At 46.3% G+C, this 20,723-nt stretch overlaps 1 protein-coding gene across 1 annotated transcript; it reads left to right on the plus strand.

The window, feature by feature from the left end:
• Positions 1-608: 608 nt before the first annotated feature.
• On the plus strand, positions 609-11,442 carry Serpina6 (serpin family A member 6). The gene is made up of 6 exons (XM_026394275.2): positions 609-668; positions 4,308-4,377; positions 4,763-5,391; positions 7,713-7,983; positions 9,772-9,919; positions 11,240-11,442. The coding sequence occupies exons 3-6, from the start codon at positions 4,782-4,784 to the stop codon at positions 11,420-11,422; spliced, it is 1,212 nt and encodes a 403-aa protein (XP_026250060.2). The 5' UTR covers positions 609-668; positions 4,308-4,377; positions 4,763-4,781; the 3' UTR covers positions 11,423-11,442.
• Positions 11,443-20,723: the final 9,281 nt, after the last annotated feature.

Consider the following 20,723-nt stretch of genomic DNA (forward strand, 5'->3'; position numbering starts at 1 on the left):
AAACTAATGGATACAAGTGTGGGTCAGGGAGACAGAGCTAGACTTGTGGGTTGAATGGGGGTGTTAGATTTGAATCTGCTGGCAGATCACCTCACCTCCATGCACCTCATTTTCCCCATCTGAAGAAGGATGACAACAGCACTTCATTCACAGGAGCTCTGTGAATATCAAGAGAGGTCACCCGCGGGGGCCCTTGGAGATGTCACACGTCTGTCTCTCCCACCAAACTGAGGCCCCCTGGAGGACAGGGCTCCCCTGCTTTATCCCCAGCTGCAGCTGCATGTCGGGTTTTCCAGGTATCCGTGGCTTGGATCTTTATTAAGGGCACTGTGACTTCTCTGCCAGCTGCCACAGGGTGACCACAAACACTGTCGAAACCCCAGACACATTTTGATATTAAAAAATAAAACTTCAGAAGAAAGTTGATTTGTACATTGCTGTGTTTACTTAAATTTCTTGAACAGCCTCCCATTGGCTAACGACTGGGGGGTGGGGACCACCGAATGGTAAAGGCCACTGTCCCCCCTCTAACCATTAACCAGCAGGGAAACTGGCAAACAAGATTTAGAGGACCGAGCGGGCAGCTTCCCATCAGCTTACTGTACACGTGCTGGGGTCCCCAGCGGCAGGCGCGAGCGAGCAAGCACAGGCCGAGCCCAGAGCCAACTGTGAGTGACTGCCCAGAACGCCCCATCCTCCTGCCCCGGCCCTCCTCTAGCACTAAGCAATGTTTGCAGTTTGCTTGCTTGTTTTGATTTTTTTTTCAACAGGGCATTGAACACTAGGGCAGCCAGCAATGGTAAGAGGCAGCCCCGCGGAGAACTTCCCAGCTCCCAGGTCTGTGGGTTGCCCACGGGGCTCTTAACATCCCTGGGCACTTGCCTTGCAGGGGGCTGTCGCTGAAGCTGTGCTAAGCTGCATCCCCACCCATCCCAGCTGAGGCTCCCACACCTGGCTGCAGAAGAGATGGGGGTCTGGGGATGGGGATGGCTAAGTGCCAGGCAGAGCCCTGGTGGGAGATGCCAGCCTGGGAGGGAGCCAGGGAGGGGTGCGTGGCCGGCACAGTCAGGGGCATTCTACAGAGTCCCACACCCCCTCCCCAGTCCTCCCTCAGTGACCCGGGAACATCTGCGTTAACTCTGCATTAACCCACCCGTGAGGAGACCCACCTAGACCTGTGCCTGACCCAGGAGCCCGTTTGTGAAAGCAGGGAACACAGTGGCTCTTTACACTGGCAATGAAGACCAGGAGGACATTCCTAAGATGCAGGCATGGCTAATGTCGGTCCTCTGCCCTTTTATATGGCTGGGTACTCTGGGGAGCTGTTTTGTTGTCCTCTGGCTCTCTGTAGAGAATGTCAGGCACCTGGGCTTAGACCCCAGGCCTGCACGGGTCGCTCTGCCTCCTTGGCCTGTTTCCCAGCTGTAAATGGGTCCAGGACAAACCATGAAGTGAGGTCACCTAGGCCAAGCACTGCTGGGGGCTGTGACTGGTTCTCTCACCCATCTGGAGAGATGGGGAGAATTTTGATCCCCACCTTGGAGAATTCTTACAGGAGGGGTCAGGCCCACAGTCTCCCCAGAGACAGGGAAAACCAGTGCCGCCCAGGATCCTCTCCCAAGGGGGTCGCAGACGGGAGAGCAGTGACCGGTGCCGAAGCAAAGGCTCCCCTCTATGTGACACAGAGGCGAGGACAGAGAGCACGGGGGGCGGGGAGGGCTTCCTGGAGGCAGCAGCCCAGCACCACCGAGTCTCTAAGACTGAGAAGGAGAGAGACAGACAGCAGGGAGGCTGGGACCTGGAGTGGGGCCACATGGGGCAGGGCTGGGACAGGTCCATGTTCATCTCCAGTTCTCCTTCCAGAGCAGGGTTCAGCAAGCACTGGGGCACTGAGATGACCTGCCCTGCCCTGCCCTGCCTTCCCCAGTCCTGCAGCCGGACAGAAGCCTGGTGGGTATCAGGAGAAGCCCCTGATACCCACCTAAGACATTAAGGGCACATATCTAGGGCTAGGGACAGTCCCAGGGAGCCCCTGGGCCACGTCAGTGAGACCAGCCTCATCTGTGGGCAACAGGGAGTTACTGAAAGCTTTAGCAAGAGGCATTTGACTGAAGAGGGGAGAAGGGGTTGGAAGGGGCTGATCAGGAGGCAGATCGGGGAGATTAGAGAGGGAGAGAAGCTGAGCGGCCACCTTGGGCCACTCACTGGGACTGGAGAAGAGAAGACAAAAGCATAAACTCAGGCAAGGCTGAAGGGAGAGTTGCCATCGACTCTGTTTCATGCTGAGAAAACAGGCAGAGCCTAACTAGCCCACCCCACATCACCTAGCTCAGAAACAGCAGCCCTGGGACCCTAATCCAGCTTGATCTGTCACGTGACCCAAGGAAATCAAGAACTCTGCTGCCATTTAGGTCAGAAACCAAATCTGGGGAAACATGAAACCCTCAATTTTGTGGTTCTCTTTCAAGATCATTTTGTCTATGCAGGGCCCCTTGAGATTCCATATGAATTAAAGGATGGATTTTTCTATCCCTGCAAACCGTATCATTGGGATTGAGGGGGACTGCATTGAATTCAGGGGTTGCTTTGGAGAGTAGTGTCACTTAACGGTGTTGCCTTCCAGTCCATCAACATAAGAGATGTTCCATCTTTATGTCTTCTTTCTTTCCTCACTTTCTGATGTGTGGGGTGGAGGGGAGGATACGATGAGAGCTGGCTCATGTGATTGTGGAGACCGAGAGTCCCACATTCTGCATGCCATAGACCTTGGAAAGTGTGTGGTATAATTCAGTTTTGAATCTGATGTTCTGACAATCAAGGGAGCCAATTCTGTAACTCCCAGCATTAAGTTGAAGGCTCAAGAATGGACAGGGGGCTGCTGGTATAACTCCCAGAGTCCAAAGATCTAAGAACCAGGAGCTCCCATGCCTAAGGGCAAGAGAAAATGGATGATTCAGCTCAAGGACAGAGAGAATTTCCCTCCATCACCCTTTCATTTTGGCTTCTCAACTGAATGATACATACCCACATTGATGAAGTTGGATTTTCTCACTCAATCTACTGACTCAAACTCCTGGAAGTACTTTCACAGACACACCCAGAAATGTTCTATCAGCTGCTATGGCCTGAGTATTTGTGCCTGACCAAATTCCTGTGTTGAAAGCTAATTTCAACTGCAGCAGTGCAATAAGGTGAGGTCTTTGGAAGATGATCAGGTCATGAGGAGTTCATCCTCATGAATGGTACTAATGCCCTTAGAAAAAAAAAAAAGCTGAGGGGACTCGTCACTCTTTCCACCATGTGAGGAAGCAGAAATACAGCACCTCCTATGAAGCAAAGAGCTAGTCCTCCCAGACTGTGGATCTGCAGGCACCTTGACCCTGGGCTCTCCAGCCTCCAGACCTGGGAGCAGCCTGAACGGACAAAGACCCAGTCAACCTGACACATAAAATTAACCATTATATCCATCCTTTCAATCTCTGTCTTTTGACTGTAGATTTTGATCCATTTACACTTAATCTTAATTACTGAAGTAATACTGAAAAGGAAGAATTTACTTCTGACATTTTGCTATTTGTTTTCTATATGCCTTATAGCTTTTTTTGGTTTGCTTCTTGTCTTCTATGTTACTGTCTTCTTTTGGGCTTAGTTGATTTTTGAAGTGAAACATTTTAATTCTTTTCCCCTTTCTGTTCATATTCTTTAGATGTTTTCTTTGTTACCATGGGAATTTCCATTAATGTCCAAAATTATAACACTCTAATTTGAATCTATAACAGCTTAACTTAAATAATATACAAAACTTGCCTTCTTCATACTTTTGACCCCTCTCTCTGATATTAATGCCACAAATTATCTTTATGCATTGTGTACTCAAAAACAGACTAATTGTTGTTTTTATGCATAAGCCTAGTATTATGATAATACTAACGAATAATTGCCCTGCTATTTACTTTTACCAGAGATCTTTATTTCCCCATCCAGTTTCAAGTTACATTCGAGTAACTTTTCTACATTTCTTGCAAGGCAGGTATGTGGTAATGAGCTTTCTCAGCTTTCTCAAGGAATGCTTTAATTTTGTCCTAATTTATTTTTTTAAATATATTTTTAGTAGTAGTTGAACATAATACCTTTATTTTATTTATTTTTATGTGGTGCTGAGGATTGAACCCAGGGTCTCGCACATGCTAGGCGAGCACTCTACCACTGAGCCACAACCCCAGCATCAATTTTGTCCTAATTTCTAAAGGATAGTTCTGCAGATACAGAATTCTTTGTTGACAGTTTTTGTTTTGTTTTTCTTTCAGCACTTTGAATATATCAGCTAGATGGATATTTAACCTTTCTGAGCATCTGCTTCCAGCTGCCTAAAATCAGGTTAATAATGTTTACTTCATGAGTGTTTGGGTGAAGGTCAGATGGGAGAATATAAGCAAAATACCTAAATCAGTGGTGGGAACCTACTAGCCCTTGATCAATCACAGTGAATATAACTCATGTCTTCAAATAAGAAAACTGAAGCCCAAGTGAGTGTGGTGGTACACACCTGTAATTCCAGTGACTCAGGAGTCTAAGAAGGAGGATCACAAGTTTGAGGCCAGCCTCAACTACTTAGCAAGATCTCTCAAAATTTAAAAAAAAAATTAAAGCCTTGGGGATGTAACTCAGTGGTCAAGTGCCTCTTTAGTCTGCCTCCTATGGCACCATGGTCTGCTGACCCAGAGGCCATCATGACATCTAACAAGCATTCTTGATTTGGCAGATCCTGGCCATACTGAACAATGTCACTTGCCCTGTATACCTGCCTTCTCTGGCTGTCCACCAGTGGCCTCTGGACCATCCAGGCTGAGGACTCCAATGCTGCTATAAGCACGAAAAGCCCTCACCGGGACCTGGCTCCAATCAATGCTGATTTTGCCTTTAGCCTGTATAAGCACCTGGTGGCCTCGGCTCCTGACAGGAACACCTTCATCTCCCCAGTGAGCGTCTCCATAGCCCTAGCTATGCTGTCCCTGGGTGCTGGTGGCCACACACGGGCCCAGCTTCTGCAGGGCCTGGGCTTCAACCTCACAGAGACATCTGAAGGTGAAATACACCAGAGCTTCCGGCACCTCCAGCACCTCCTCCGGGAGTCAGACACCGGCTTGGAAATCACTATGGGCAGCACCTTGTTCCTTGACCACAGCCTGGAGCTGCTCAACTCGTTCTTGGAAGATATCAAACACTACTATGGGTCAGAGGCCTTGTCTGTGGATTTCCAGAAGTGGGCTGGGACCAACAGACAGATCAACGAGTACATCAAGAATAAGACCCCGGGGAAAACGGCAGACGTGTTCTTAGACCCGGACAGCCCGGCCATCCCCACCCTGGTCAGCTACATCTTCTCCAAAGGTACCACCTCCTCATCCCCTCTGACAAACCCTATATCCAGGGCCAAGAACAGCAGCAGCCATCAAAATCCACTTTGGGGCAGAGCCTTTGAATTCCCAAGTTCACACCTGGGTCTCCATCTTCACCGCAGGTGGCTGGGAAGATGGGATTATATCATTTGGCAAAAATCAAAGTGACAGAAAAGCGGAGTGATTTGCCCAGATTCCAGGAGGCTGGTTCAAGCCCAGACTGTAACTGGGGACAGAGTGGCTACCCCAATGTCTGGGCAGAGCCCTGGTAGTGAGGCACCCCCTGGGCTGGAAACCCCTGAGCCTTGCAGACACAGGCTTCCCTCAGGTCCCCTGATGCTCCCAGAGCCATCCTGCCCACACAGAGCTCTCAGCCAGCTCTGACAAGGCCCACCTGGGCCACACCTCCGTCCCCACCAGTTCAGAGCTGGGTCTTCCAACCTGCTATTCATAAAAATCTCCAGGGAGACTTGTTAAGATCAGACTCCAGAGCCCTCGCCAGGCCTGCTGAAGTAACAGACTTCCACAGGGAAACCCTAGAGTTCGTGGCTTTAGTAATGTGTCCCCTCCAGCATGCCCAGCTGATTTCTGTGATTAGAGCATTCGGACACATTATGACTGAGAATAAAATCAACTTCTTGCCCTTGCGATCTCTCCTCTCGAGAACAGCTGATGAGCAGCTCTAATTCCATCTGCAACCTTATTCTGTTGGACGTGAGACCTAGCATATTCGTAGGCTCTAGGGATTAGGATGTGGGCTTATAGGGGGGAGTCATATTCTATCTGCACCAAAACCCATGGCTCTTGTGGGCCCTTCCTCAATTTATCTGACAGCCTAACACATCTTCCCACCCTTCAGGTCTTAGCTAAAAAAGTCACCTCTTCTGGGAAGCCTCCCCTTCCTTCAAAAACCCTTAGCCTCTTGTAACCAGTTTGTCCGGGACTTGTTTTAGCAATCGTCTTTTTATAACATGTAACTGGGACCCCCATGGCCCAGTTTCACTGAAGCAGTCGTAGTCAAAGAAACGCAGGTGAAACATGTGAGAGGAACAAATGGAACCGGTAAGTTCAGTATTCAACTCGCTTTCCAGATCCAAGGCCCTCGGGCTTCCTTTGGAGGCTGGTTTGAGAACCTCAAGTAATCTCACTTACCCTGAGAGGATTAGATGAAGAGTTTACCCTGAATAGGTGTCTGCAGTCCCAGAGCTTAGAGAGGGCATTCAGGATGGACCAGGCATGGTCCCAGGGTCTCTAGGCTGTGCCCACCGATGGCTTCCTCACGTTCCCCACCCTCTCTCCATTGTCTCCACCCAAAACCATGAAGTTTGACCATGCAATCCAAGGTCTGTCGAGGGACGGAGAAGGGTCTGGCTGGAGCTGTGCTCTGGCCACCTTGAAACAGCCTCAGCTGGAAGTAGTGGTCCTCACAGGTCTTCAGAGCCTGAGGTCCATGGCAGCCAGGACACCTGGGACCTGCTGAGCTCAGGTCCTCGGTGCTTACCTGACTTGTGGATCCCCAACTAAAGCCAAGAGGTCCTGGGGAGATTTAACCTGTGACTTTAAACATCCTGCAAGAAAACTCAGGGTTTGGGAATAAGTTCAGAAAGTCTGGAGAGGCTCACAGGGAGCCTCTGCGGTCAGGCAGGCTTTGGCTCAGCCTGAGCACCAACCGTCTTCCTGCCAGAGCTGACCAGATCTGCAAAGCCCCATCTGTGAGGGTAGTGGGTCCCCCATTCTGAGGGGAAAAGCAGTCTAGATGGGGACATCATAGTAGAGGGGACCCAAGGTCCAACTGGGGGGAGGGAGGAAATCTGTGACCCCACGAGTCTTCTCACGCTGGCTATGCATCCAGAAATGTCTGGAGTGAGGAGCCAGGGGGCAGTGGCAGAAGCCTCCTACATGGACTGGCCAGGCTATCAGGGTGGGATGGAATGGATGGTCTATTTTCCCAAATCAGCCCCTTCGTCCCCATCTTGAGTCAAAGACTTGAATTCTGGCACCACTTCCAGAACTCTCGGAGCAGGGACCCACTCTGGTCCTACCCCCAAGTTTAAGACCCAGAAGAAGCCTCTTGTTTGGAAGCCAATTTCAGAGTTCATCCTCCACCCATTTCAAGGGAAAGAGGTTGAAACAGGCTTTAAACCTCTGGGAATGACCACATCTTTGAGAACCTTCTGGCAGCTGGAGTGGGGCCAACCCAGGCACGTGACAGGCGCCTTTGAGGCTGGTGTGGGGCACACCTGGTGCTCTGGGGCTGCACTTCCTCCCTGCCCCACAGGCCTAGCCCGCGTGCACTCTCCCACCTCTTCCCAGGCACATGGACACAGCCCTCCAACCCGGAGAGAACCGTGGAGAAGAACTTCTATGTGAATGAGACGACCACCGTGAAGGTGCCCATGATGTTCCAGTCGAGCTCCGTCAAGCACCTTCTCGACCCGGAGCTCCCCTGCCAGGTGGTGCAGCTGGACCACTCGGGCAACCAGACCATCTTCTTCGTCCTTCCTGATCTGGGGCAGATGGACACAGTCACTGCCGCACTGAGCAGGGACATGATGGAGAGATGGTCCATGTCCCTGGCCAGGAGGTAAGCCCTCCACCAGCACGTGGGAGTCTGCAGTGCCCACGTTCCCAGGCAGAAAGGGGTGCATTCGGTCATCCTTGTTCCCCGGACTCACCCTCCAGGGCTCCCCATTTTCCTGTCTGCTGGGTCCCCACAGTCTGTGACATTTTCCATCTATCAATCAGCACCTAGGTACTTTGGGGAATTCCACAAAGTGAGGTTTTTTGCATCAATTTCTTAAAGTGAGCTCACCAACCACCCAGGCCCCCACTTATCTCTTTTGTCATCTCTGTATCGTCATGGACGGTTCTTAGGTCACTCAGGGGATCTAACCTTTCTTCAATCAATCAATCACCCTGCCAATCAATCAGTCAGTAAATAAGAAAGTGAGACCACAGTAGGTAACAAAGGAATAAGTAGCAGAGGACAAGGGTGTGCATGCTGGCGAGCAGTGGTCGGGAGAACCCCCAATGGGTCCCTTCTGTCTCTCACCGGTAATTTAGATATTGCACCCGGTGCTGAGAATACACCATGATGAAAACAATAAATTTCGGATCCTATTCTGTTGAAAATGAGGTGAAGGTAATCTTTCCCTTTCCACCAAAAGAAATGTCCTTGTGAAAACTCATCACTCCTGGAGCCCTGGGGCCTCCCAGGTGCCCTCGGAGAGCTGCCCTCACCAGAGGAGGCAGAAGCACCAGGATGTTCCTGGTTTCTTCCGGGCTCTGCTGCTACCAATTGTGTAGCTTTGGGGGGAATCCCCCAGGGCAGGGGGACCTCTCTGGGTTTCGGTCTCAATTTGGAATTGAAGGTGTGGCTTGCAGCTTCCTGGGGTTTCAGGTGGATGAAGAGTTGAGAGGGAAGGTCACCTGCCCAGACCAGATGTGGGTGTGTTTCACCGGTGTTTCCCGTCCTTGGGGAAAGTCACTTGTCCCAGTCGTCTCAGATTCATCCTCAACTCCTTTTGAACAGGGCAGCTCAAACATCACACTGGCTGGTGGCCTGTCCTCAGGCCTCCAGGGCTGCTTTTGCTCAGAGAACAGAGGGACGGCACCTCCCCTGCACCTGCTAGGGAGCAGGTGTGCTTTTGCTGACCCACCTGGCTTCAGGCCTTGGGCATCTTCTCTCCCTCTAGAGAACAGGAAGGACTAAGCCTTGATATGACAGAGTACAGATGCCCAGCTCAGTCCCAGGCCCCTCCCGCCCCAGTGCATCCAGCACCTTTGCACCTAGCTTCTCCACACCAGCACCATCGTCCAGTTCTTGCAGAATCTCAGAGTTTCAGCACCCAGGGACCCAGTGGGACATCTGCTCACCATAGGTAGATGAGGACCCTAGCAGGACCTGGCTAAAGTCACACAGTATTAGTAGCACAGCCGAAGCTCCAGGTGGGTGCTTCCTCAACTCCCTGTATCTAGCAGGGTGTTCTTTAGGGACCAAAAGGACATCTCAAGGGGCCATTGTCTTCAATGGCCAGTGGTCCAGCTGTATCACAGGTGGAATCAGCTCAAAGGAATCTTGACAAGGAGAGGACTGAGCAGGTCAGATGAGATCAAGCATGTTCAAGGTGGAATGGCCATAGACAGGACCGAGCAGTTCAGAGGCCAAAGGAGAGGCTGCACATGTGGGAGAAGATGAGGCAGGGCTTGCTCTTTTCCTGTCCTTTCCCCTGGCCCCAATGAGCAGGTCAGAGTGGGACGCAGGGGCCGGAGGAATCCCATGAGGAAGTAGCATCTTGGTGGGGGAGGTTGTGAGGCTATCTCCAGAGGCCGAGCCCTGGAACATCTAACCTCATCTGCTTACCCCGACCAGCCAGGTGCACCTGTACATCCCCAAAGTCTCCATCTCTGGCACCTATGACCTCAGGGGCGTGCTGGAAGACATGGGTATTAAAGACATGTTCACCAACCGGGCAAACTTCTCAGGCATCAGCCATGCAGAGCAGCTGAAGGTATCAAAGGTAAGTGTCTCAGGAAGCTGCGTTTTTCCCTCCAAATTTTGCAATAAAAATAATAGCAATGAGTCACACTGAGCCTGTTCATCGACGGGCCTTTAGGTCCCAGGCTGAGAACTACAGGTCTGGTCCAGGCGCTTCCATCCATGGCAGGAAAACACAACCATCCCAAGACCTCACAGGAAGCTGGTGACAGGGGAGAGCCACAACCCGCAAGCCTACCCCTCCCACCAGATCACACAGAGAGGACACTGGGAAACTAAGTCGTCATGGCAGAACTCTGAGCAGCAAAAAGAAACAGGGAGTGTGATGTCTAATTGGGGTCACATTGAGCCTTCTATCTGGGTATATTCGTTATCCTTACACTTGATGGTCTGTATTCATTCATTGGTTCAGATTTTTTTTTTTTTTGAACATTTACTATGTGCTCCACACTGTGCGAGGCTCTGGGGATGACTTCTTCACTCAGTCACGGCTCCTGCCCTCAGAGCACAGGGCTTTGTGACCACAGTGTAACTGCTCAGGACAGTGCATGCTGGGGGAAGGGTGCAGTCCATGCAGCTCTGGGCATGCCCTCCCTCCCAAGTTCTCAGAGTATCTAACACAGGGAGGGTGAAGACTTGCCACAGTCACAGAGCCAGTAAATCATGGTCTGACATTTGACCTTAGCTTTGTCAACTCAAAAATCTATTCTCCAGACCCACTGCAGGGATCCCAATCCCAGCTCAGCCTCTTCCTAGCTGGAGTCCTTGCTGGAAAGCAGACTGGATTAGAGCTCCCTTCCCAGAGGCTGTTGCGTGCATTAAATATTACTTGCTGTTTGACTTACCAGATTATGATCTGTCAAAGGCTTTCAGTGTAAGCTCATCAAACATTTTATGGATTTCAGAATTCCTCCTAATTTTGATCACAAGGAGCATATCAACAATCAAAGATTGACATTTTAGCTTCTGCCTGGGCTTTGCCCACAGGGTAGGTACCAGTGCTTCATGTAACTTCCACCTGGTGTTTACCTAGCAAGGTGGACAGAGAGTGAGGTCTTCCTCCCCCAGCCTGGGACTGGTAAGGAACACCTGATATGGACACAGAAGCCCAGCTACACCAGGCTATGTGACAGCTTGGTTGGCACCCCTCCTAGGGAGGAAGCATAGTTGGGCCCAAGCCCAGGAACTCTAGTCCTGGAGCTGCCACTTACATGAGGATCCAGCAAGTGACCCCTTCAGAGTCTCAGTTTCACCTTCCACAAAGCAAAGGAAACAAGAACTAACAGTGATGGGGTGTGGAAGTGCCTAACACACAGTAGGCACTTGGGTGCATTCTTAACAGGTGATTCATAAGGCCATGCTGCAACTGGACGAGGAGGGTGTGAAGCCAGCTGCCACCAAGGGCACCCTGGAGCTGGAGTCCGAGCCACTCACCATAAGCTTCAACCGGCCCTTCCTTATCATGGTCTTCGACCACTTCACATGGAGCAGCCTGTTCCTGGGCAAGGTGGTGAATCCAACCTGAGAGCATTGACCTGGGAGCCACAGGACCACCTGACTTTGGGGGGAGTGGGAGATTTCCCCTGTCTTCTCCAGTTTCTCCTCCACCCAACCACAGTTATTCCTACTTTTAGCATCTTGTAATAAATAGCTGTCATTGCAACTCTCAGGACAAGTGTGTTTGAGAGGGGAGGCAACAGAAGTGATACCCTTATGAAGGAGTGTATGCAACCCCCAGGCCTGAGGTCTCAGTCCATTTGGGCAGCCTGGGGTCTCCGATGAGTGCGCTAATCCCATTCAATCCTTGAAAGAAAGTAACTGCCAACCTAGACTACTAATCCAGCAAAGTCATCAAAGGTGAATTAAAGAGCATCCAAGATACACAGAAACTGAAGGAACTCATGACTGCTAAGTCAGAATTGCTGAAAATACTCAAAGGATTCCTACCCTAGAAGAGGAAACAAGACAAACACACTCATGAGAACACAGGAGGGAAAAGGTAAGTATTACTAGAGGAACCCATGAGCAAAAGTAAAGAATAAAAAAAGTAAAGAATCAAACATGATTAATTCAGTGAAGATGAAAATGGAAAAGATAAATAAGGGAGAAAGAAACAAACATAGATCCTTCAAAATAATCAGAAAAATACAGCAAAATGACAGGAACTAGTACATATCTTTCAAAAATAACCTTGAATGTAAACAGTCTGAATTCTTTAATTAAACGACAGTCTAGCTAATTGGATCTAAAAACAAAATCCAACTCCTTGCTGTCTAAAGAAACTCCTCTTACCAGAAAAGGCAAATATAGAATGATAGTGAAAGGATGGAGAATGGTATTCCAATCCAATGGAACCCCAAATCAAGCAGGATTAACCATGTTCATGTCTGACAAAAGAGACTTCAAACCAAAATCAGTCATAAGAGACAAATAGGATCACAACATATTGATAAAGGAAGCAATACAACAAGAAATATAATGATTGTAAATATATTTACACTCACACACACACATGCACTAAGCATCAGAGCATCCAATTTTATAAAACAATCACTATAGGACTTACAGTAGGAGATAAGCCTCAATACAGCAACAGGGGGTGAGTTGAGTACTCCATTCTCACCAACAGACACACCTTCAGATTAAAGCAATCAGCAGAGCAACATAGAGTTAAATTACACTACAGGTCGGACCAACTTTGAAGGATATGGGAAATGACAGTCCCCCAAGACTGTGTGACCCGGGAAGAGGAAAAGAGGAAGAAGGCAAAACACTGATCCTTCCCCCAATAAATCCTTTCCCAGTGAAAAGACAATCCCTGAAAAAGAGGCAAACATCAATCCAACAATGACAGTCCCTGGAACATTAAATTCTTTCCCAGTGACAATAGACACCAGAGGAAGAAGCCAAATGTTAATCCTTTCCCAGTGACAGTACAATGGACCCAAAGGGAAAAGGTAAGCTCTGGGTGCTGAGCAAAGGACCCTCCATCCTTGTCCAGTAAAAACAAGTTTCAAATTTTTACAACCTTTTTCCTGAATGCCCAAATTAACACATTCTGTTGGAGTGATCAAGTCACCTCTCAGCGTAACCTATAAAAACCCAGACACCTCCTGTAACCCATAGCCATTATCTATAAAGAAAGTGAGCCCTTTTGATGCCTGACTCTGCTGCTGATCCACGAAGTCTGCTCTCGTCCCCATTATTTGTGCTTTCATTATGGTACCAAAACCATTTTTGCTTACAAACGTGACAGACATCTACAGAGTATTTCTTCTAACAATGGCAGAATACATATTTTTTTCATTAGCATATAGAATTTTCTCCAAAATAAGAGCCAAGTTATAGGATTAGCTTAGATACCCCCCCCCCCAATGTATGAAAGAATAAAGACAATGTGGTGTATATACACAATGGAGTATTATTCAGCCATAAAGAAAAAAATCATGCCATTCACAGGAAAAATTAAAGCAACTAGAGTTTAAGTAATTAAGTAAATTAAGCCAGACTCAGAAAAACTGCATTACATGTTTTCTCTAATTTGTGAAATCTAGGGGGAAAAACAAAGACTACATGAAACTTGAAGGTGGACTATTATGGAAGGGAAAGGGAATCACAGAAAAGAGATGTTTTTTTTTAAAAAAAAAAAAAGATCATAGAGAATATGGTCAAAGTATCAAAGTACATTATGAGCAGGTATGAAAATGTCACAATGAAGCCCACTGTGTTTGTACAGTTCATATGTGCTCTAGTTATAATATAAAGGAAAAAATAAACATAATCAGATTTAAAAGGAAAATTACAAATTGACAAAAACATTGAAAGAGCTTATTTCTCTGACAAGTCAATTATTATTTTTAAAACATTGAAATGAAGTTGTGTTTGGCTCTGGGAGACTGATGGCTGCACAAACATGCACGTTTTATGCATCCCCCCAGCCTTCCATAGACTCAGTAGAAGCACAAGTGAGACCATGCACAACCTGACCCTTCAACATCACGTCAGTACCTGAAATCGGAACCCCAGGGAAGGACAGGCACAGGGGAGCAAAACATTTGAAAAAATAATGGCAACATTTTTTCCCCAGATTTGATGAAAGGTGTAAATACACAGGCCCAAGAAATTCAACAAACCCAAAGCAGAAGGAGCACAAAATACCAGCCAAGGTACCGCATAATCAAATTGCTTAAAACCAAGGATCAAGAGAAAAAAAATTAAACCAACCAGAAAACAAACAAACAAAAAAGACACATTGCATCCAGAACACAAAGATAAAGACGAGTCTTGATTTCTCATCAGAGATCTTTCAGAGGCTGGAGGGAGGCACCGCCCTGAGAGGTACACTTACTTCTATGGTCCTTCCTGGGACATGAAGCCTGAAGTGGCCAGGAGAAAATATCAGAGAAGTACAATTGGAGGACATTCTATAAAATATATAGCCAGTACTCTCCCAAAGGACCTAGGTAGAGAAAAAAACAACCCAGAGTTTCTGGCCCAGATGGACAGAGAATAAGAGGGCCTGAGAGTCAAATACTACAGGTGCTCCCGTGTTGACTCAGGACTGGAGAGAGGACACTGGTGGGACAGTGGGGGAAACTGAGCAATGTCAATACAATATAGTATTCCTGTAATTTCCTGGTTTGATCATTGTACAGTGGAGACACTATTATTTTTGCAAATTTTTATGAGTCTATAGTTATTTCTAAATACAAAGTTTTAAAAAAAACAAGAAAGCAAGCAAGTCATAACACCATGAAAAGGCATCTTTAAAGTTCTGAAGGGGAAAAAAATGTCATAATATATTAAAAAAATGATCCTTCAAAAATGAAGACTAACATTTTTTTTCAAGAGAAAATGTGGGGCCTTCATGAAAAAAAGTTTTAAAATCAGTTCTTCCGACAGAAACATGATTCTATTTGGAAACCTGGACCAACACAAAAGAATAAAAGGATAAATATGTGGAAAAATATATAAAATATTTCAAAAATATATTTGAAATATATTTAACCACTTAAAGCAAAAATAACAATATATGTGTTTTTGCTCATTATTGGTTTATTGCTTCTCAGCTGCAAATGTTCCCATCACCATTGCTCTGCAGAAATCAGTCTGCAGGTTTCCAGCAGTTCTTTCTTTATAAATTGAGCACAAATTGAGCATGGTGTCAAGCTTTGTCAGTAGAAGGCGCTAGAGAGACATTGCAAGAGAAATAGTCTTCACGTTTCTGGTCAAGGCCAAAAATATTAAATAAGACAAAAAACTAGGTGATTGGTAAAGAGATAGATAGATAGATAGATAGATAGATAGATAGATAGATAGATAGACACAGAAATGATAAAAAGAATATAGCATGCACCTTGAGAAATAATGGCTGAAAGATACTTCCTTAAATACACATATTTATACAGATATCTAATGGGCACACACACATACACACACACACACACACACAGACACCCTGGTATCTTACTTAAATAAAAAAATACTAAATGTATTCTCACCAAAGTTAAAATTAAGACAAAACTATTCATTATACCCAGTACCATCTCACATTGTACTGTGGGTATTTATTAAACAATTCAATTGCACAAAAGCAGAGACATAAGAATTGGGAAAAACAAAACACAACTCTCTCTCTCTTTGCATAGGGCATGGCAGTATACCTGCATAACTAACTAGACACTCAAGTCTGCATAGAAAGATGAATATACAAATCAACAGCACAAACTCAAACACTAAAAGAATGCAGCGAGATATCAGGATAGAATTAACATGCACAAATAATAGCCAGTTAGAAAGAGAAACCCTGACAGCAACAGAGACACAACACGTAGGAATAAATGTCACAAGAAATGGGCAAGATCTACACTGAGAAAATTATAAAACACTCTTTAAAAAAGTAGTCTTGAACTACTTTTTTGTTTTATTTTTTATTTTATTTTTATTTTTTATTTCACAAACATGGAATAAGATTATTCAACATCATCTGCATATCGGCTTTCCCTAATCTAATTTGTCAGTTTGTTAGGGTTTCAATAAAAATGCCAACAATTGGGCTGGGAGGTAGCTCTGTGGTACAGCACTTGCCTAGCATGCATGAGGCTCTGGGTTCCAACCCCAGTACCTTAAAAAAAAATGCATTTTCTTGAAGTTAGACAAGATGATTCTAAAATCTACATAGAAAAGTAAACACACAAGAATAGCCAGGAAAACACTGGAAAAGCCATAGGGGTGGACCGTGGGGAGAGGGAGGCCCGTCTTGACAGATACCATGGCATATGACACAGATTCCTTAATTAAACCAGGGTACTGGTACATGAATAGATAGATAGGCAGACCAGCGAAATAGGTGAGAAAGTCTGGAAATAGTCCCAGGTACAAATGGAAACTTTGAATTTGAGAAAGAAAGGCTTTTAAAAAAGTAATATTGGGACAGCTGGATGGCCATTGGAGAAAACAGAAAAAGGTAAAATCCAAACCATTCCTTGTGCCAGGAGGCAACGTGGGTAAATTCCTCATCCTTTAGGAGGAGGACAAGGCTATCTAACATCACCTTTAGATCCACAAGAAATTAGAAGCTGATAAACTTGACTACAGAAGAGAATTGCATAAGCAAGTCCCAAGACAAATGGAAACGTCAAAGAAATGTTTACAAATTGTAAATTGTATCATCCATAGGAACTAATATAACAAATACATAAGGAATGTCTTTCAAAATTAAGGACAATTTTTTTTTGTACTGGGGGGTCAAACTCAGGGACTCTCAACCCCTGAGCCACATCCCCAGCCCTATTTTGTATTTTATTTAGAGACAGGGTCTCACTGAGCTGCTTAGTGCCTTGCCATTGTTGAGGCTGGCTTTGAACTCGAGATCCTCCTGTCTCAGCCTCCCGAGCCGCTGGGATTACAGGCATGTGCCACTGCAACTGGCAAGGACAAGAATTTTTAAATCTTACATAAAAACAAACAAAATACAGGAGCAGACATACATAGATACACTGATTAAACATGAGAAATATGTTCAACTTCACTTAAAATTTAAAAAACACATACTAAAACTATGCTAAAATACTGTTTCCTCTCTGCTGAGTTGGCAAAGGTGTGGGAGCTGGATGACCACCCCCCAAGCCCCCCACCCCCATCAACTGCATAGACACTGCCCTTCCCATGCACAGCTGGAGGAGGCAGAAGGCCCTGTGGGAGGGGATTGGGCATGTGTTTCCTAAGACCTAAAGAAACAAATTACCACCAGCGGGAGCAGCTTCCAACAGCAGAAATAAATCCATGCCCCGTTCTGGAGGGCAGAGTCCTCGGGCCAGGTGTTGCCCAGTTTGATCCTGCCAAGGCTCTGAGAGCATGTGACCCAGTCTCGGGCTAGCCCCTGGGTGCTGTCGGCGGTCCTCAGTGCTCCTGGGCTGGTGGGCCCATCACTCCCGACTCTGCCTCTGTCTCCACGAGGTTTCCCCAGAATCCCTCTGTACTTCCAAGCTCCCTCTGCCTACCTCTGCGGAGAACACCTGTCTTTAGAGAAGGCCCTCCCCTCCCTAAGTCCAAGACGATCTCATCTTGTGACCCTTAACTTATTTGCACCTACAAAGGCCTTTTTTCTAAATAAGGTCACATTCACAGGTCCCCAGTGTTAGTTCTCAGGATATCTTTTGGGGGCCACTGTTAAGCCCAATGTATTTTTTTTTAATACAGATATATTCACCTTCCATCCAGAAATCCCACTTCTAAGAATTGTTAGCCTAAAGACACACCACTGACAATTTTTAAAATAATATGTACAAAGTTATTAATTGGAGCATTCTTTGTAATTACAAAATAATGGGAAATTCTTAGAAGCCCAAACATAGGAAATTAGTTCAATGGGAGTACCACGTAGCTGTGAAAACAAACAAGCAAACCAAGGAGGATATCTACAAACTGTTTGGAAGAAAAAGAAATCATGAATATTTACTCTTTACATAAAGAAATACAGGAAAAATAAACCAGAAAGTCATTAAATGATTCCCTAAAGCGGACTGGGGAAGGGGACTAGACCAGAGAGGACGCAGTGGGGAGGGAACGGCACTTCTCCTGTGGATCTATTGATGCAATGTACACTTTTGGAATAATGTTGATATTCAATATATTAAAAAGCGCAGTTAAATTAACAAGACAATAAAAGTCCTGAAACAGAATAAAAAGAGAAACTCAAACAGGTCTGTATAATATTTTAAAATGCATTCTACTGTCATGTATAACTAAAAAGAACAAATTTAAAGAAGAAGGAGGAGGAGGAGGAGGAAAGAGTCTCATTATCTAAGTGCAGGACTGGGACCATTCATCCCCAAGAGTAAGACCCTGCAGGCAGATCTTGGTGCCCTCCTTTCAGATTTGCTTTTCATGCAACGAGTGTAGCAGACACGATGTTATTTATGTTTCTCATAGACCTGAGCAGAGAAGGGGACAGCAGTATGGAAGAGAGAAGCAACGAAGCCCCCTGCAGGGTTGGTATGAATTAAAGCTATAAACTCATGGTTTCTAGTCCATTTCTGTCATATTATATCTAGGGTAATTTTAATATCTCAATAAAAATATAGAGATAGAGATACAGATATATTAAGAACAGTTATGTGTTAAAAAAAATTAAGAGTCCATGAGTCTGTATTGATAATGCTGATAAATACACCTATATTCACGTGTACCAAAGTTGAGTGGACATATGTTAAACATGACAAATACAAAATGGAAATTGTTGGGAAAATGTGTGAGGTGGCTAGGAGTGGTGGTGCACACCTGTAATCCCAGCAGTTCAGGAGGCTGAGGCAGGAGGATCTCAGGTTCGAGATGAGCCTGGGCAACTTAGTGAGACCCTCTCTCAAAAATAAATATATAAATAGGACCAGGGATGTAGCTCAGTGGTAAAGCTCTCCTGGATTCAATCTGGAGTACTCCCCCCCAAAAAAAAATTGTGGGGTAATAAACAAAGTGATGTGTGCCCTACAATGATGAGGCCCTTCATGACGTCTATGTGGATTCAACTGACATGACTGTGGCCATCTTGAGTCGTAACCACAGTTATGGCAAAGATTGTAATAAATCACTGAGTCAAACTTAAAGCAGAAGACGAACCATCTTTACTCGCCAACTGGTGATTGGATTCACCAGGGGCAGGCTGCAAGTCTGCACCTCTGACCCCCTGCAGCGGTTTGAGTGCACCTTTTATACCATAAGTAAAACATGCCAGTACATTGGTCATAAGTGGCTGTTGCTATGATTCAAGACCACAAACAGCATGAGATCTCAAAATCATAAGCAGAAGGGGAAGTGGGTCAAAATGACCCTAGTTGAGTACAAGTAAAAGAATGGTTACTAACATCTAGATAGCCACTCTCTGACAGGGTACATTGTCCAAGGAAAATGGGAACCAAAGAGAGAACAATTTTACATCACATAATAATTGCCATTTTGTGTCCCTAACAATCTATGCTAAGCACCTATTGATGGGTACAGAGTGGGTGTTCCCATGGGAGAAGCATTTCTCACATTACCCGGAGTCTAGGGCAAAATGGAGTCTGTCGGGTCATTGCTCATATAGCCTGGTCCATAACACCACCACCCTTGTCCCTGCCAGTCTTCCTGCACAGTTTCCCAGCGTGCTATAAATAGATCAAACCAAGAGAGGTATGTGGAGCTTTTCAACTGAACTCTGGCGCCAGCAATGTGCCCAGCCCTCGGATATTAGCTTAAGAGAAACCAGCTACCTTCCATCTGGGATAGAGCTACTTTTGTCCTACCCAGGATGCACAGCTCTCCTTCTGACCCGACTTGCGGAACCCACTCGGTGTCGCTGCCACCCAAGAACCACACTTCGGTCATTAAGTGGCCAATAAATGGCACTCTGTGCAATCCTGGATCTGCCTGCCCGTCTCGGGTCTTGGAGCGGATTCTCGTACACTGGGACTGGGTTGTTCTGGAACCATCTTTCATCTCTTTCTACTTCTTTTCCTTAGTCCATTTCGGCTTAGGGTCCCCGAGAACAAAACTCTGTGATCAAGGCAGGAGTTTCTCAGAAAATCGGAGCTTGCTGATGTTCGTGGTTCTCTTAATTTGTAATAAATATTCCCCAGAAGATCATACAGGTAGGAGGGGAAATGAGGAGCAACCGGAATGCTTTACCTCCCCAAGTGGGGCTGTTCCACCAGCTGTGGCCAAAGCTTGGATTTAACACAACAGCCAGTTCTATTTGGGTTTATTATTCTTTTGGTGCCGCAGTCCGGCTGAGCAAAATAACCAGGAGATGACAAGCAACTTGAAGGTTGAAGCGGAAACTGCTTTATTTTGGAACAACAGCAGTATATATACCTAACTGATTACACACAGCTTGACTCAATTAGCATCATCCAGATACAGCAGTCAGCCAATAAGGAATACCCACCATCTAAATGGCTCAGTGGCGTTGCCTCACAAACCACTCCTCCTGGCAAACTGCCAGGCGCCATCTTGACTTGATTTGCAGTCCCCAACAGTTTGGGAGGAACATCTTCAAGACAGAGTGAGAAATCGGGCTCCTGTTTATCCAGGAGGGTCACCTCTGCTTGCTCTTTTGAAAGGGATTGGACAAGAATGTGCAGCAGAGCCCCGGTGGCGGCTGCCCACCCTGGCCAAGCCCTGCCTTCCCTCGTGGGATGTCGGAGTCTGCGGCAGCTGGAGCCCTGGTGACTGCGACGTGACGAGTCGTTAAAGACCTCTGAAGGCAGCGACCTGGAGAAACCTGAAGTTAGAAGAAAGAACCAAGCCAACCCCTCCCCACAGGCCAACAACTGCGAATCAGCTAGAAG

This window comes from Urocitellus parryii, chromosome 6 (assembly GCF_045843805.1).
Source record: "Urocitellus parryii isolate mUroPar1 chromosome 6, mUroPar1.hap1, whole genome shotgun sequence".
In the NCBI taxonomy this organism is placed as follows: Eukaryota; Metazoa; Chordata; class Mammalia; order Rodentia; family Sciuridae; genus Urocitellus; species Urocitellus parryii.

Coding starts and splice junctions, on each gene's coding strand:
- Serpina6 (XM_026394275.2), top strand. CDS start 4,782: ATGTCACTTGCCCTGTATACCTGCCTTCTCTGGCTGTCCACCAGTGGC. Junction 7,984..9,771: donor TCCATGTCCCTGGCCAGGAG/GTAAGCCCTCCA, acceptor TACCCCGACCAG/CCAGGTGCACCTGTACATCC. Junction 9,920..11,239: donor AGCAGCTGAAGGTATCAAAG/GTAAGTGTCTCA, acceptor CATTCTTAACAG/GTGATTCATAAGGCCATGCT.